Raw genomic sequence first — 18,611 nt, 5'->3', positions numbered from 1 at the left:
CTTTGGCCTTCAGATGATCTCGGTCTGTGAGGTGTCTCCTTATTCAGGGCCCCTGTTACTGCCCTGAGACTGCTCCTTGAGCACTGCACTGAAAGCCAACACTGGCACATTTTCCTGCTGTCATCAGCACAGAAAGCACAGCAAACCCTCAGGACAGAACACACACCCAAAGGATCTGGAGCTTACAGCCTTGCAGGGACAACAGGCATGGGTGAGCATTTTAAGCAAGCAGGCTTAATGTTTCCAGTAGGTTGGTTGGTTTGGTTGGGTTTTTTTTCCCATGCCACTCCTACATTTTACCATATTTAATCTGGAATCTCACCTTATGTGAGAAGATGATGAAAGGTGTTGCTGAAAGCCAGGCCATCTGCAGCCTGTGCCACTTTTGGTAGTGTTTTAGGTCAAGAAACAACTTAGAAGTGAGCATATCCACTGAATCCATATTCAGCGGTCACATTTGAAGTTTTTAACATGTAGATGTTTCAACATGAAGTGACCTTTAATTTCAGTATTTTAAAATTACATATCAAAAGAAAAAATTTGGCCTTGACCTTTTAAATTAATTTCACAGGAAAAACAACCAACCAACCAAAACAAAACAATTCTGATTTTGGTTTTAGTTGGAAAGTACAATTCAAAAAATGGAGACTTTCCTAAAAGCCAGAATTTCAAAAGTCTACATAATGCTTTTTCAATTCCTCACAATTATTTTTTTAGGAGAAAAACGTAACTGTGAAGCTGAGAAAAAAATTTCTCATGGCATACATAGTTATTACCTAATGATGTGTAGAACAAAAAGGCACAAAGACAATAGATGCTGGATTATTATTTGCTGCATTTGGAGGTATTAGACCAGGAGAATTCTAAACACTTGGAATAATTTTTACTTTTGCATGATTTATCTTATGTGCTTCTTTGCCTTACTTTGATCTCATCTTCTTCAGACCACCATTCCTGAGCTCTGTTCAATAAACAGGGAAAATTGTGGGGATCTCTACCCACAGATTTCAAAGCAGGCAGTTTCTCACTCTCAGCTTCTGCTCTCTTGCCTGCTGCTCAGATTAGGAATGGAAAAAGCAACATTATGCAATATTTCTGCTAGAGTACACACAGGCCTAATGTGCTCTTTAGGTGTTATAAGAAAGCAGGAGATAGACTGACAGAGCTTTATAGGGGAGGTAATTTTTTGAACAAACAAAAAACTAAGACAAGAAGAGAAAAATTATTCCAGCCTTCAAAAATTTTTCCTCATATTTCATCCTCTATCAATAGGAGGAAAGCAAATGGTCTCCAGATGCTAGTATGGGTGTACCAGCTCTTTATTAAAAATGCGGATCTGAATTTCCTTTCCTTTTACATGGCAGCTCCAATGTTTCAAAGGCTAATATGCTAAGAGCTATCATATTTTATATGTTACTTTATTTAGTAAAGATCATTGCACAACCAGTATACAAACACTACTGTAAGTAGTCAAAGCTGTGCTCAAATCACCCAAAAATCCCTCTGATTCCCATACCAAGTATATTCACTTAGTTTAAACAGAACCTAGTAGCCTCTGACAGACACCTGAACTCATGTGCAATGCTTGCTCTAAACAGTGTGACTAAGTACTGAAAGAAAGCTCCTGTGGTTGTGCTTTTATTTGTACAAACACCTTTCCTCAGGAGCTGCAGGCCCATGCCAGGTGGCAGCAGCTCTCTTCTGGAGCACAGGGCAAAGCTGGGCTATGGCACTGAGAAAAGCAGCTCTGCCTTGTGCCCTGGGCTCGTGCTGAGATGGGACTTGCAGCTGCCAGAGGACCCCAGCTCTGGAGCTTTCCCCCCAGGCCACCTCCTGGGTCAGTGTCCCCCATCCTCTGCAGCCCCTGCTGTCTGGCTCAGGGAGCAGGAGGTACCACAGCACCATTAACACACACATCAGCCCCTGAATAGCAGTAAACCCCAGTACTGAGCAACTGCTGGTTATTCTGCCCCAAAATACACATCCAGGACAATGACTGACAGGGACAGAGCACTGAGGCTGGAGCTCAGGTGAACACCTCTGCTGGTCATGTGGAATTTGACCTCACACCATCAAAACCCTCCAGGCAGGTTTACTACAATTTGTGAAATCAAACAGACACAATCAAGTACCAAAAAAGCACAACAAATGTGTCAAACATACTCAAGGCCAGCAGGCATACTGACAGATTTTTCCACCAAAAGCAGAAGAATTTTCTTCTGTCTTAATGCAAGACATAATTTTATCAACCAACATATGGAATGATAAAAGACTTCCTAAAAACGTCTTCAAAAAATAATGGCAAAGTGTTGTTTATTTTCACACAGAGGCTGAACTATAAGCCATTTAATCATGGAATTGACCTTGCAGTTGGAGATTTAGTGAGACTGTACAGCAGGAGATGTGCTAGAAAAAATAATACTTGCTATTGCTATGCATTATCTCAGGAACTGGACTACTGTGGTTAAAAAATATATATATAAACTAACTGTTAATAGGCTCTGAACAATTTAATTAATAAAAACATGAACAGCCATATATTTCATTAAAAAAAATCTTACTATCTCTTTTGCAAGTAGTATCAACTAAAATCACTAAACAGCATCACCTTGTGTCAATAACAGCACTAGAGTGTGCATTCCAGTCATTTACAAGGCACTTTATGATAGAAGGTCTACAATAAATATGCACTTCTGATGGCCTTGCCATTAAAGACTGAAAAAAGCTTTTTCCATCCCCTTATTTACATGAAATGGACAAAAAAAGGTTAGAAATAACCAACATCCCTTTCTAGTTTTCTGTCACTGCATTTCACTTGCTCTCAAAGAACACCTCAAAGTAATTCTGAAAAATTAAAGGAAAAACAATATAGAAAAAAGTTATGAGATTCTGTACAAGAGGGGGGAAAAATTTACTGATTAAATTATTTTCCATCTCAACAGTTGGGCGTCCAGAAGTTGAAATGCGCAAAGGAATATCATTTATCTTATCCTAATTTTTCTGACCATTTATTTTGAAGTAGAACAAAAGTTGTGATACAAAAACAAACCAGAAAGTTTGCAGCAAAGCCCCTCATGGCATGGCATCTCCTTACATTAAGGACTTGTGCAGCAAGTCACAGCCCTTGGTGTGTCAGTGCAGTCACAAGAGATCACCTGGGGATCACAGACTTTGCCCCCTCTCTTTAGGCAGTGCCTTGGTGTCACACGTGGGAGCCAACTGCAGATCCCTGGGATGCCATGGAGAGAAGCAGCAACCTCCAGGAAGCCCTTGCTCAGCTCCCAGGGCCTGAGACACTGTCCCAGAGTAGTCAGAAGGTGGCAGGAGGAAAACTAGGACTTCACTCTTTAGCTACCCAACATAGGCTTCTGCTGCTGAATTTCCACCTCTGGAAATTAAAATACCCTGTGACCCAGGCCAGTGTGCCTGCAGCCTTCCTGCTTCTGACGCAGACTTTAGAAGATGGATTTAAACAGAACTAAACTGAGACTACTTTGGCAGCCACAAGGATCAGAGAATGTGCCAGAGTGACACTGAGGGGCCAGTGCTGTCTCCCTAAAACTCCTGTGCTTTCCAAAAGTGCTGGCTCAGAAGGTAGAGGCTACCAGCCTCCTCAAAGAAGGGCTTGCCGGATAAAGTTGCCCTGGGACAATTTTTCTGGGGAAGTGACCTGCAGTTTGGCTTTGCTAAAGCTTGGTAAACCATCTCCATTCATACATGCCAATGAATTTCAGCACACAGGAGATTCCCAGCTCTTGCTGTGGTGAGGTGTAGAGGCCAAAGCCCACGCTCCAGGACAGCCTGTCCCAGCCTTCCCAGAGCAACACCCCACAAACACTACTGCACCTGCATGGACATACCTCAGCACTACAGCATCACAGATACTGATTGAACACAGATTTGAGCTCACTGTTAGGCTGGTGAGAACTGCTTATTCCTTTAGTATTGTGGGGAGTTCTTCAATTTTACAGCTAGGGTTTCACATTGGCTAAAAATGAATGTTTATTTCCATTAAAGAAAGAGCAATGGAAGAAATTACCATTCTGAAAACAGGGGTAAAATCTCTGTTTCTCTCTGTTTATGGCCCATATTTAATTTACCAGATGTATGCCTTTAAAACCAAGAAATATAATAGCTTAGGATGGCATAAATCTTATATTGCCTACATAATACCCATTATGACACCAAGAAATGAAAACTTCATTGTGGCACAAACTACATTTGCACCCAATGTTAATTGCAGTATTTATCTCAAAATGCAAACCAACACAAAATATTTCAGAGAAAGAGACATAAAAAGAGTCAACAACACATGCTGGTCAACCTTCCATTAACATCAGCACATATCAATAATGGCATCATAACAGAGGAGCACTGAATGCTGCTACTTTTAAAGAATGTATCGCTTTCAAGTAAGCACAGCTGTTAATTCTCTTACTAAAAAACCTGCATATTTCTATACATTTCATTTTTCCTTTGTTTGGGTTTCTTGGGTTTTTTTGTGGTTTTTTTTTTTTGTATCATCAGTTAAAATGAATATAATGAATATTTGGAGAGTGAGAGGGAAATGACAGAAACCGATATTAGACATTTAGGAAGAAACCAGAGGTCAAAGCTCTCCTGTCACTTCCAAATGCCCTTAAAACTGCATTTGACAAGAAAATGCATTCAGCTTAGTTTGTGCATAGCTTAGAATTCAGAGCAGCCCACAGCTCTCCCCCTTCCAAGTGTTTGGGAATGGTAAACAAATTGGCAGATAATTACATTCCGTCTCTTAGCAACCCTAAATGTCTTGCAATGAAGTTATTGGGCTTTTTTTCTGATGTGTACTTGTAATGACATTATTTCCACAAATTTTAGACCCAGTCCAAACCCACTTCATACAGAACCTCCTAGATCAGCATTAAGTTTAATGGCAGCAGAGATCAGTTAGTGAAAGCTACCATCTTGTTTGTAATCTCTTGGGAAGACAATTCACAATAAATATATACTGAGAAGAAACAAATGACTAAGTAGGAAGAGGCTAGTCAAAATATTTTGTCACGAGCCTAAATAGCCTTTTCCACTGCCATAACTGCAAACAAACCTGTGGTTTAAACATAAACCTTTAGACAGCAAAGTTCATTAGTTTACTGAATTAATGAAATTTTACAATAGAAGAAAGGGTTGAGCCAGTTTCTCAGGAAAAGAATTGTTTATGGTAATATTTTCTTAAAATGCAATCCCCCTTGTAGGCATGAAGGAATTCTAAAAAGCCAGCTCTTGAAAGGGGAAATATTGCTGCCACTCCTCCCCTTCTGCAGACACAGCACAACAGAGCAGCAGCAGACTGCTGGGAGCGGTTGTCGAAATCTTCACTACATTTTAGTGGAGTGGAGAGGGCCTTTGTTCAGTGCCTTCCCTGGAAAGGCATAATCTCTAAGTTTCCTTTCCCTCCTAATAATACATCAGAACAGGTATCAACAAGAAAAAATAAGATGCTGAAAAAACAGTACTGTCTTAAAACACAATAAAAACAGTAACCTAGAATACCTTGTTCTGCCAAAAGAATTTTACTACACGTTCCCTTACATGTCTCCTTATTTAAAGGCTGATTTTTTATTAGAATCTGTGTACAATCACCAGCAGAGATGCATAGATACACACTTTGTCACTGTGTCCCTAGTAACAAAGATAATATTACTTCTCTGTTTAGTGGTTGATTTAGGTACAAGTATCTCTCTAATTCCCAAAGCAGGTTATTGTTCCCTTACCATAGATCTTCCCCAAAATGGTAACCAAATAATAAACTCATTTGAAGCAGGAGGAACAAGCAGTCTCTCACTGAATAGTGTTAATTATCAGTATTTGCACCTTAACTGATTACTTGGGAAATGAAGTTGAAAATCTGACAGCCTGGAACTGGACACTGAAAATAGATTTTCCTCAAGTGCAAGAGCAACACCATAAATCACAAAAATTAACTTCAGCACAGGGACTTAGGAGTTGGTCTCTCTACAATGCTTGATAAATTACATCTGCATAGCAGACAGGAGCCTAAATAACTTCAAGGGGTTTTGGCAATAACTAAGACAAATGAAGTATTTCACAGTGTTTTGTTGCTGTGCAGTGTTTTCCATTTCAGTCAGGCCCCTGGTGGTGTAGCTGGGCTCACACAAAGTTCTTGACACAAAAACCTCAGTTTACAAGTACCTGAGAAGGAAAAACTGCATCACTTCAGTCAGGCATCTGACAGAAGAGAGGCAAAAAGAAGGGGAAAATGATTCCTTTCCATTGTTCAGTAAAGATCAGTTCTTCAGGAGCTCCTTTCCAAGTACAAGCTGTGCCAGTGGGCAGACACTGACAGCAGCATATGCTGCACCTGCCCTACAGCAAAGAAACCAGGGCAGCTCTGCACTGCTGCTGCTGCTCTCTTTGAGCACACTGAGGTGCAGGCAGACGTTTGCTTAGCTCCAGCCCCACCTCTTAACTTCTCCTTGCACACCATCACTTCTTCCTGGGAGACTGCAGCCCTCCAGATTTCCTAATCAAATGCCACACATAACTCCTTTTAAACAAGCTAAGTTAGGGAAAACTTGTATCAGTCTATATTTTGCTGGGGAAGGAGTCAGAGATCAATGCCATTGTCATTATCATCATCAGGTCTAAGATGAAGTATGTAAAGGAGCAAAGGTGGTTTTGGAATGCTTTGTTGATGATGGAATGGACCTGTGCTGGTTTTGAATTTTTTTTGTTCTGTCCTCATTTACTCTTCTGAAATCTAGTAGAATCTAGGAGGTGACAGCAACAATGGTTTCCAGGAAAACAAGATATTCAGCGTCATTCACTCAACTGCAAAGAGCTCCTTCATATCTAATTTTAAAAAGCATAATTAAAAACACCACTACTTTATCTTCACACATAGATTTTTTTTTTCCCATTGAAAGACAGAAAGAAAAAAAAAGAAAAAAAGCTATGACCCAAGCCTTTTCAACCTTCATCCATTTTTTTAAATGCTCAAAGCAGCATCTAAGAGGAGAAGAAGCTAAGCAGGCAAGATGATGCAGGTGAAAGCAGCGATGCTCAAAGCCAGTTTCCCTTTAAGGAGCTGCCTGGGCTGGAGCAGTCACATGGGCACTGGTGTGTGTGGCTCTGTGCTCAGTAAGCCATGCAGCTCTTTGGCTGCACCAGCCAAAGTGTGTCATGTGAGCCAGGGGTTGCCATGGCGAGCACGAATGCGGCTCCCATCCGCTTCAGCACCGAGGCAGCGCAATTCAGATCAGCAATGCACAAATGTGATTTCCTAGGGGAAAAAAACTGCACTTTGCTTTGCCTAACAGTTTGGATAAAAAGCTGAAACAATTAAAATTATCTGTGAAATTATATTTATGATAAACTGCTGGAAAACCTTTTAATCTCAGAACAATAGCCGTGTAACAAACACTAGCTGTTCAATCTTCGATAGGAGCTGCATTTTGGCATAAACTGCAGTAGATGAGTTTCAGAATATCTTTCCATTTAAATACCTAGAATGTTGTATTTCTTCAGTAAAGAAGAATGGGAGATGGCTGTTCCAGTGAAATAAAAATCATGTCAAACCAACCCTAAAATTCACTCATTGCATTTCTTAATGTGGTAATCCACACATAGGCTGACATTCAATGCAGGAAATTTCTGTGAAAGATGTTCCTGACACTGAGGTAACATTTTATCATCAGAGCCCTAATATCTGCTACCAAAATTAAGCAGCTTGCTTATACAGCAGGATAATGAAGACCTGCATCATATGGGCTGCCATTCCTAACTTGGTGATGGAATGCAGCTGGAGCTACTTGCAACCCAAAGGCAGGTCCATTGAGGGGATTCAGTTTCTCTAGGGGCAGCCATAGGACTGTTTTACCAGATTGAGGTCAATTCCAGCAAGGCACGTTCTTGCACTTTCAGGAACCTCACTATAACACCAGGATCTAACAAAAAGTGTTCAGAGACCTATGGCATACCATGGCCTTCAGTGTTTAATGCACATACAGGGGATATTCCTGTACGCTATTTCTTTCAGAGAAAAGATATTCAAGTCCTGAAATAATCTGAGATAGAGACTCTAGACAATAATTTATAATGAGCCTAACCATAGAGTATAACCATAAAAAGTGAGTGCCCAAGCTTCTGAGTAATTATGTAAAAGCAGACAGATCTCAAAGTAATTGAAACATTTAATAAAAGTCAGTCCTTTGTCTCCATATTTGTAGAAGTGCCTGAAAAGGGATAACTTGTATTGAAAGACAAGTGATTCTCCCAGTATTTCCTTCCCACAAGAAGACCAAATACAAATTCCATTTTGGTTGAAGCCAGATAGATTCACCATACCCCTAACTCTGCCCATCACTTATAAGGGGCTGCTCTCAAACCTTACAGCACCATTCAGCCTGTAATTGCTACCAGCTCAGGGCACATGGAAGTGCAGAGCTCTCTCAGCACAGAAAGATCACGATGTTGTCTTTGTTCTTTGTCCTCATTAGAAGATACTCTGCTGGGTCTTCATGGGTTAATTTCAGATTCTTCTCTTTTTTAACCTTATGCTTTTTACTGCACCCCTACACATCTCACTTCAAGCACATACTATAGGTTTTTCTCCAATAGCAATAAAAGGGAAAATCTCCATTGCAAATTGCTTGCTGATTTAAAGGAATCAGAGTACTAAAGCCCAAAGTGATGCTCCAGGATTTCCTCTCCATTAGAATGAGCAGCATTTAGCATCAATTGCTATTATTTTTAATCGGATGTCCAAAAAATTGAAGATCTACATCACTACTGATCCAATCAAGATCCTTCTCCCACAGCAAAATTACATAACAGATTATATGAATTTTTACTGAATCTACCTTGAATCTGTCTGCCTACAGAAGATGAATATCAAAATCTAACCACTAAAATATTGGATGTAGTCTCAGGATGAAAATAAATAATTTTGTTGTGCTACTGAATTTTCTTAATGACAAAATTGTTAATATCTCACTCAAATTCATCTCATCACCAAAAATTAGAAAAATGAAATCACCAGTCCTACTAATGTGATTTTAGTGTTAGCAGACTATGTTCTTAATTAGCCCTCTTAGTTTACTTATTGTGAATGGCTGCAGGATTGTCTCACATCAGAGTCACAAAACTGAGCATAAGATAAATAACTTCTCACACCCCTCAATACCTCTCCTTCAGCCCTGAGCATTCTGCAAACAGCAGGAATTTGCTACCCCATAGCTGCACACAGAGAAGCAAAACAAACTTTGTGTTTAATTATAGAAGATTATTCTCTAGATGAGCTACATTTTTAAACAATCTCTTTTTGCAGTAGTAAAGGACTCAGCAGTTTCCTTTTGTCTTTAAAGATTCAATTAAAAGTATGTTTCCAAAATTAAATTACAGCATGAAATTAGCTAAGGGTATGAAATATAGCATTTGCCCTGGCATTCAGGGGAAGGCTGTTCAAAGCAATTCACTTAATGGCTCCAACATGTGATCTCAACTTAATAACTAAAGTGCCCTCAGCTCACAGAGGATCTACTGGTGAGATGCACCCTATATAATCCACCAAAAAGAGAAATGGATTAAACCCAGGTAAATCTTATTAATCTATGGAAAACCCTGCAGTAACTCTCATTTTTGATCTTTTAAAATGTTACCATTTTGTCAAGAAACACACTTGTTGGCAGGAATATTTCTGTGGGTTTTATCTGCCTTTGGCCTTCTCAATCTTGACACATTCCAGAAACATCTGCCGGAGTCCATTGGAAGTGTTTGCTCCTCAGCAGCTTTCAGAGAGAGCTGCTGGATGTAATTCATCACAACCACTGGGGACACACTGCAGTTTATTCTCTGCTCCACTAATATAGGGAAGGAAATGAGCAGTCCCCTAGCTCCTCAGGTGCCCCTTTAGTCACCTGTTGGGTGCAATTTCAGCTCATGCTGTGAGCTGTCTTTGCTCTGTGTGCACTGGGGTAGTGTTTCAGAGCAATCTAATTTCCATTTGGGGTCCTTGGGTACTGTGCAATAAAAAGGGAAATGAAAACCAATTCCACTGACACCCACCTTCTGTGGAACCACAGCAGCTCCCCCTGCTCACTCCCAGGCTGCTGGCAGCTCACAGGGGGCTGCAGCACCTGCCCCAGCCCACCAGGGCTCTACTCTTCGTGAAGGAAGGCCCCTTGCTCAGGACACACCACACAAAAGCCTTTTTTAGTTGGTTGGTGTCATGGGGGGCGTTTTGTGGTGAGGGTTTTGTGCATTTATTTGCTTTTATATATATAGTTAACTGACTTCGCTTAGGATTGCAACTTAGAGTAGAAAGCCAGAAGGAAAAATAAAAGCATTCTCAACTTAACTATAAAACCCACAGCTAACAATGTCTCTGCAATCCCTTTCTTCTCTAATCTCTCTTTGCTCCTATTTTAATCCAATCACACAAAAATCTAGTAATGTACATACATATTCCTCTTTTCACACAAATTTTAGCCACTGATACAGCATAACCTGACAACAAGATGCCCTTCATCTGATGCTTCTGTTACAGAAGTGGTGTGACATTCTCTTTTTTTGGGACACACCCAAGAACAGACCCTCTACTTCTGGCTAAGGAAATAAACATCCCAATTAAATAATCAAGTATCAATGCTATGTTTTCCTGTGAAAGAATAGAAATAAATACATAAATAAAAGTATGCATAGCCTGTCAGGAGGGTGCTGAGGAGAACATGCAAAGGGCACAGATGCCTGCCAGCTGGATGGGGCTTAAAGCAATCTTTATTAATATTAAATCCAGCCAAATACAGCTGTGATTCATGGCCCTGAAAAGAGCAATGAAGTGAGCTATTTTGCTCAAAGGAAACATTTGTTTTTCTTCAACTTTATGAACAGTTATTGTTTAATGATGGATTTTCCTGAAGATACAGAAAGATTCACTCTTACTATTCTAATGCTGGCACAAAGCATCAGTTCTGCTGGGTTCTCAGACCGGGGCTGTCTGTTCCCATTGTCTAGGACCATGGCTAACTGCAATTTTGCTACAATGGGTTGTAAGATTTCTTTTTACATGTTTTTGTTCAAGTATCTGTCCTCCAGGTTGCAGCACGTGCTCTAAATTTGGGTCACAGGTAATTAAAAAATTTGTCAGGGGTCAATGACCTTCAGCATGCAGCACTTTTTGGTTACTGGAAAACTTGAGCCAGAACAGATCAATGAGTTTAATTTGATTATGAATTGTGTTGTATTACAGAATGTATTCCTCTATTAATGAAGTCTATCCTGAAATAGTTATAAAAACTTCATCTGGGCATACTTGAGAACAGTCATCCTTATTTTTTATCCAGGCTTCATAACAACAGTTTTAATTAAATTCTAGTCTACTTTTTGCAATTTTGTACCATACTTGAAGACATTTTCCAAACAAATGCAAGCCTTTGATTCCATACAATGGCACCACCAGAACCCTACAGGATCATGCAAAATATGTCCATTTCTACAGCTCTACATGCTGAGAGGGCTGAGAGGGCTTTTGGGTTAGAGGAAATACAGGATAATTTTAACTACATCCTGTAGTTGATGAGTAACCAACAGATAGTGAGAGAAGAGACCGGAAATAGAAGTGGGAACAAATGGCTACAAACTGTCCATTAAGATCCACAAAGCCCCAGCCTGTCTCAGCAGCAGCGCGCCAAGGGCTGTGTCCAGAGGTACAGCACACCTCCAGGGAGACTCAGCCTGGAGCTGGGATGGGAGCACACACCCAGGTGGGCTCAGAGCCAGCCCAGCTCACCCCCTGACACGTGTGCTCAGGCAGCCCTGTGAGCACCAACGGCTTCAAGACACTTCCACTGGGTTTTAACAAGAATAGGGGACTGGAACCCCTCTAGAAGCCTTCCAGGCTCTCTATGACCCCACACACCTAAAGTGCTTTTAAACAGAGCAAATGAATCCTGAGAGGAAAAAAATGCACCCACTATAGTGGATCAGTACAGGTCTGAGTAAGTAGTGGAACAATGAAGGGAAGGAGACCATGTAAACTTCCTGAGAAAAAGTAAAAGTTGTAGGCAGAAGCCCTAAAAGGGAAGAGTTTTTGAAAATAACATCAAGATTTAGATAGCAAACTGATAATGATTTCTGCTTTATTTCCTTGGTCTTTTCGATTGTGAGGCTGGATATCAGCCTCTGTGGTAAATTTTAAATGACATTAATCACATGACTGTTCTAAAATAAAACTTCTCAGAATAACAGCAACAGCAGTATAAAATAGTTTGCATTGTGTCTGTTGTTTATTTTGAGTGGCAATAACACAGGCAGCCATATGGATATGAGCATTTGGAAGGGAGGATTTGTTGGCTAGATCATCACATCTGTTTACTTATAAAAGCAACAAAAATACATTTGGAGGTCACTCACTTCACAACCATTTTTCTTACTCTTGTTGAAAAAACCTATTAATGTTACCCTTTCTACATTGAACCAATTACAAAAGACACCCCAGGATATTTTCATGAGAAAAAGGTTTTGAAATCATAGAAAAATTAGTCTCTATCACACCTCATCAGCCATTTCCACCATAATAGTGGTATCAGAGCAATAACTTAATCTAGGATGAAATGAGCATGCAACATGTCCAGAAGGAAGATAAAGAAAACAACAGTGCCCCAGTTAAGCTTCCTCACAGCACAAACCTTTTGATCAAAGGAGCACGTACCACTGACCTCATACCCAGAAATGACATTCACCAAGTGAACTCAGATTCTAATTAAAAACAAAACCAGAAAAGCCCCAAAACAAACAAACCCAAACAAAAACACAAACAAAACCAAAACAAAAATATCCAAATAAAAAACCTTCACAACTTACATCAACACACGAAGCCAAAAACAATGGGTTAACAAGCTTGTAATGTATAATATCTCAATAATGTGTTTACAGGTATTTCAGCAGAGGCTGTCACCATGACCCATAATATTTAATGCATTTCCTTCATCTTTTTTTTTTGAGGTCAGGTTATAAGCATACTGTAATCTAGCAAGCATAATTATTCCTGCAAATTTAGAAAGGAACATTTTACCACCCAGAATTTCAACTACAGAGAGATGTTCAGAAAAAAAGAAAATACTTTCACCTAAAGTATTGATCTGATTTCAAGACAAAATTATAAAAATTAAGTTCATAAGGAAATTATTTTAAGTTATTTTTTATTCTGGTAAAAATCTTCTGGTAAAACCTCTTCAGCATGTCCACATAGTCTAAGATTACACACATTTTCTCAGCTGAACAGAGCTTTTGGCAGTGAATAATCCCATGCATAGAAATCTTTTTATAATCTTTTTATATTTTCTTGCTGTCACCCACGCTTGATAACACAACTTTTAGCTAAAGGACACATAATTTACGTCTTTTTCACAAGGGAAACTAAGGATAGGAATGACAGAAAACTACAGAAAGATAATGCCTGAATTCAATTACTTCCACGACCATTTCAAAAAAGAAAAAAAGCAAGAGAAAAATATGACCTTACTTTTGCTGATGGATCAGTCTTCAGTACTTGGTTTGCCAAAGAAAGGAGAGGCTATGTTGACAGCTGTTCATTACAATTCCTTCTTTACTACAAGAGCTTAACTCTGCCACTGGCTGGCTGGCCCATTTCTGCTAGCTTTAGCACACAACAGTGCTCCTAAAAGCTCCTCCTCTTGACAGCATCTGTCTGGATACAAGCACAAGCAAGGCTTTCCATAGAGCCATTTAGGTGCTGGGAACGAGCTACAAGTAAGGGAAACCATTAGAAGTAAATATTTTGATGACTAAGTCCAGGATTTGGCAGGCAGAAATACATGCCCGCTGATACCACCAGCTTTACAGTAGAGTAGTCACATCTTCACAGTGTTACAAGTGAAAATTACTTCCCTGACAATAACTTGAATGATGCACAAAAAATAGAAGCCAGACCTTTGAAAGCATGCACTTTGATTTATGCAACATGTCCGAGCCTTCAGAGGAGGAGGGTTGATTATTTGTTTCTTACCAAGCTTTTATATTTGTGCAATTAAAAAGGGAAAAAAGTGGCGAAGTATCCACACAAAACATTAATAACGTATCTAAATATGTGCATGTCAGTTATGGATGAGTCAGAAAGCAATTGCTAATTCCAACAGATGCCCTATATAAACTCCAAATACCTTCTTCCTGGCACCCACAACAGCTGAGGCAAATCTACCTTCTGTTCCCAGAAATTCTGCCTACAGTTGATATTGTATCATGGCAAATGTACATCCCATGGTATTGCCAGTGAAAATGATACTGCTCCATAACTTTATTTGCAATTTATAGGCTCTGTGGGGAATATGCCAGTACCTTGTGTTAATCTGGACACAGCTCCCTAATTAGACAATGATCATGTAATGAGACCAGATGAATAAAAGATGGAGGAAAAATCATCTATACATTAGGTCCTATATACCTACGTATTTATTGTGCCTTACTCTCAGCTACTAATCAGCACATTAACCTTGTTTTCTCCGCATGAGCGCTAAGAACCATACTAAAATTAGGTCAGAAATTCAGATCAGATCAGCTGACTCAGCCCAGCAAGATTAGACAAAGACTAGTTGCTGTTATTTTTCCCAATCCAATACACTGTGTTTATCTCCCGCAACGTACAATGGATCCATACATTTTTCCCCACAATTAACCTATCAGAGCCAGACACCATGAGACAGCAATCACACTGAAGGTACATCAGTGCTACTGAAGAAACACAGCCCAATGTATCCTTTGGAAAGCAAAATGTACAATCAAACTTTTTTTTTTAGGTCATTTTTCAGATCTTGTTTCAAACTGCTCAGAATAATGCATTTCAATGAACTTTAGTCATTCAGCATTGTTATGAGATGATTTAGGTAAATAACAGCTGCTTCTAAATAGTGTTGTGTGTGAATACCACCACTTTATTAGACAATATATTACTCATTATTATCTCATTAATATACACAAACAGCCTTCTAATAGAGACCATCTGAACACTAAAATTTAATAGCTTCTAAACAATTCAATAATTGGACTAGCAGGTAAAACTCTGTAGGTGCCAAAGGCTTCTGGCTGCTTTATTTTGATTCTCACATGCAAAAGAAGAGTATTTGTGGGAACCCCATCTCCTTCCCAAAAATCTACCTGCAGTTAATCACAGGGGATGACTCCCTTGTTGCTAAGGAGATTGTTTTCAGCTGTTGGGAGTCTCCAGACTGGTAGCAGTTACCACTGCACATGTGCACCACTTGCTATCTAGGCCACGCTCTCAGGAATTAGGGATAATATAAATACCCACCAAGACAAGGTAAAGACATAAAGAATATAGTACAGAACAAAGAAGAAATCAATGATCCTACTTTACCTTTCCTGACTGCTGCATTTCAATAAAAAACACGGTCTTGGATGATTCTCTGGAGGTTACTAGAGGGAGCCAACTCAATTGCAATCAGCCTAAGTGACTTCAGACATCATGGTTCCTTTAGTCAAAGCAGGTATTTTCCCTTGGTTTGCCATTCCTTTTAGTTTTTCCAACCAAAGGTTGATCTCAAGTATCTTTTTTTTCCCTCTCCAAGTTTACAAGGGAGAAAGCAAAAAAGACTTAAAGAAAGTGCTTTTCAAGATTTCCTGAGGTGTTTTCCCACATTGTTTCCTCAGGCAGACATTGTTCCCCCCCTCAGTGTTATTGAGATAAGCCAAGCTGGGAAGTGTCACAGCACATGCCCCAGCTGAGATGGCCATGACACAGAGTATCACCACACAATCTCAGAAAGCTTTAAGCATTCTCCCAAACACGGTAACACCATATGTAATCAGAATGCCTCAGGCTTCTGCCCACACAGAGTAACATCAGGCCACTTCAGCAGGCTGCAAGCATCTGCCCTCCTTGTTCTTTACCCAGCCTTTTATCCCCTCCTGTCCATGCACTGCCCCTGTGTGCCCTCTGCTCCCTTTGGTGGCTGGTCAGTGTCCCTGGGCAGTCCCTGGCTCATTGCTGTCAGTGCTGCTCACAGCTGTACCCATGGGGATGAGGATCCCAGAGCCCCATCCCAATCACCAAAAACTGTGTGCCTACAGGAAGGGATCAGAGGGGATCACTGCAAACAGTTTCCCACAGAAGAGCACTGTGTTGAGGAAATGTTATCTCCAAACCACATACAAATACATGCTGTTCCTCTAATAAACTCACTCTGTTGGTAGGTCCTCTACCTCCTGTCTTCTGGCTCTGTGACTGAGGATAAATATTCTGTTCTCATTGATCTCTGTGTGGGCAAGAATTTCATGGTTTGGCTCAGCCCTAAATCATCTGTACTTCTCCAGAGCTCTTCATCAAATGGCTTTGCCAGGATCAATGAACAAAACCACACAAACCAACCACATTGTAGGAAATACAGTCACTACTATTCAAATGATGTAGAGAAGCTTGGCTAGAGGACTATAAAGAAACAGGTAGGTCTACAAGTTACCCTCTCGTGTCCCAAGAAACCTATTCATAACAAAATCTGTTCTGGTACTTGATAACCTTTATGGTCACACATATAAAAGTGCATGCAAGCAGATTAGCCAGAGTACAGCCTAATTGGCTGTATTCACCTTAATTTCACATTATTCTTATCACTCCAATGGAATTACTGACAATCCAAATAGTTCCACTTCCTGGAACATAAAGCAGCCATATTTTTGCTTTAAATTCCTTCATCTCCATCCTCTCTCAAACTGTGTGTGCTGCTCTTTTCCTTTTAATGTTCCATCAAAATTATCAGACTACCGAGGCGTTGCTTGAACGTTTGCAGCACAGCATGTCTGTTATACCTGGGTGTACAGTACCCAAGACATAGCATAAAATTTAATCACTCAAACTGTAATACAGAAGATTCATGCTGGGGGAAAAAATTCAAAGGACCTCCTATCAGTTTATGCTCAAGCATCCATTCACATATAAATGTTAAGGATTTGGATGGAGGATTTACCTCTATTACAGAATTTTACTTTCATCTCAAGAAAAACAATTTTTAGCAGTGGCAAATATGTGTGCAATAAATATTCATATATATTCCATTCAACCTTCTTTTCCTCTCCAAGAGGCTACAGAGATTTCATTGATATCCATTGGCAGAAGCGGCCAGGTCATGCAAGTGCTCCTCTCATTAACTGTCAATTAAAATCAATGGAATTGTTCAAGAAGAGCTGTTATAGGGTTCTGCCCATCAGGGGCTTGATCCATTTTCCTGTAAGTGATTGCAATATTGTTATTGTCTTCAGAGATCTCAGAATTGAAAGGAAAATGTAAATAATAGACGCTTTTTTGAAAAAAACATCAGACACCAGTTAGAAGGCTTTGAAAATTTACCAGATTTAAAGTAGTCCATCTTAACCTGTGAGACTGTCCCTGTCTTGCTCACACACAAATACATTTTCGCACAAATTATAAACTGTTCATCTAAAAGGACTAAGAGGATGAAAACCCATTTGTCACTAGATCTCCATCTATTCCAAGCACCCAAACTTTTTGTTATAAATCACACCTGCTCAAGATGCCACACATGCTGCTTAAGCTATGTCTACACAATGTAAACCACACATGTTAGAGGCCTGACAGAGGCCAATGGTCTATACTGTTTTTGCCAGCAAGCTGCTTAGAAATCAACTGCTCTACAAATATTTACCATATCTGAATCCTTTGCTTTTCATTACTCTGCCAGACCACTCATCTTTTTATCAAAATATTTACCGTTTTATTGCTTCTTCTTGTTTTCGGCGTTTTTCACTCTTTTCTTTCAAGTAAGCCAGGTTTGTTTCATTCCTCATGCGATCATTCTCTCGAGCAATGTCTGATGCATTCTGTATAACCAAGCCATCATAGGCCTTCATCCCCATATCTTCAATATACTGGAGAAAAGCGCCCAAAGTGACCTCCTCCTGATTAGAACTCATCATCTTGCAGGAGATAATGAACAAAGGAAAGCAACGTTTCCTGCAGGTTGAAAAACACATAATACCTTAATCAGTGGGAAAATAGCTTATGGTTTATGACAGCAAGATCATGTCAGTTGTAATTAACATCTTCGTAAGAGACAATTTTTCAGACTTTCCCATTTAAAGGATAATAAACAAACCAATTCAGAAGACAGAGCAAGATTACTCAAGACAAGAGGAGACAAAACCAAGAGTGTCTTCTTCCAGGCAATACAGATCCAAAATATTACACTGTTTAAATCCCAAAAACTTTTCTTTCCACCCTTTCCCATTTCCTAGTACCCAACAGTTGCATAAACACTGCCATCCTGAATCTTAGTTTGAATTGAACTGAGAAGACTCCCATCACAGGACAAGAGGTCTCTTTTTTACACTTTAGATAAGGCTGCAACACAGCAGATTACCAGAAAAAAAAATCCTATTCTGACTACTAGAAAAAGTTCCTAATATCTGCAGGATAATATAAGGTTCTGGTGAAAAGCATTGTTCCATTATTTGAAACAAAAAACTTAAAAGCATTCTTCAGGCTCAAAATTCAGAAAGAAATATTGTGAAATATTTTTCTGTATTTCTTATTAATGTGATATGAGCCCATAAGCCGTAGTCAT

At 39.7% G+C, this 18,611-nt stretch overlaps 1 protein-coding gene across 1 annotated transcript in view; it reads right to left on the bottom strand.

Moving 5' to 3' along the window:
• Positions 1 to 17,970, bottom strand: part of NYAP2 (neuronal tyrosine-phosphorylated phosphoinositide-3-kinase adaptor 2) — a gene marked incomplete at its 3' end in the record, with an annotated part of 121,262 nt that extends 103,292 nt beyond the window's left edge. Inside the window, exon 1 of the mRNA XM_084212457.1 lies at positions 17,759 to 17,970. Within this exon, the coding sequence (XP_084068583.1) occupies positions 17,759 to 17,964 (206 nt within the window). The 5' untranslated portion in view covers positions 17,965 to 17,970. The remainder of the gene's footprint in view (positions 1 to 17,758) is intronic.
• Between the last annotated feature and the right edge of the window lie 641 nt (positions 17,971 to 18,611).

The sequence above is a fragment of the Fringilla coelebs genome (assembly GCF_963513975.1).
Source record: "Fringilla coelebs genome assembly, chromosome: 10".
Classification (NCBI taxonomy): domain Eukaryota; kingdom Metazoa; phylum Chordata; class Aves; order Passeriformes; family Fringillidae; genus Fringilla; species Fringilla coelebs.
The sequence above is the reverse complement of the archived record's forward strand: the minus strand, read 5'-3'. Positions and strand labels throughout refer to the sequence as shown.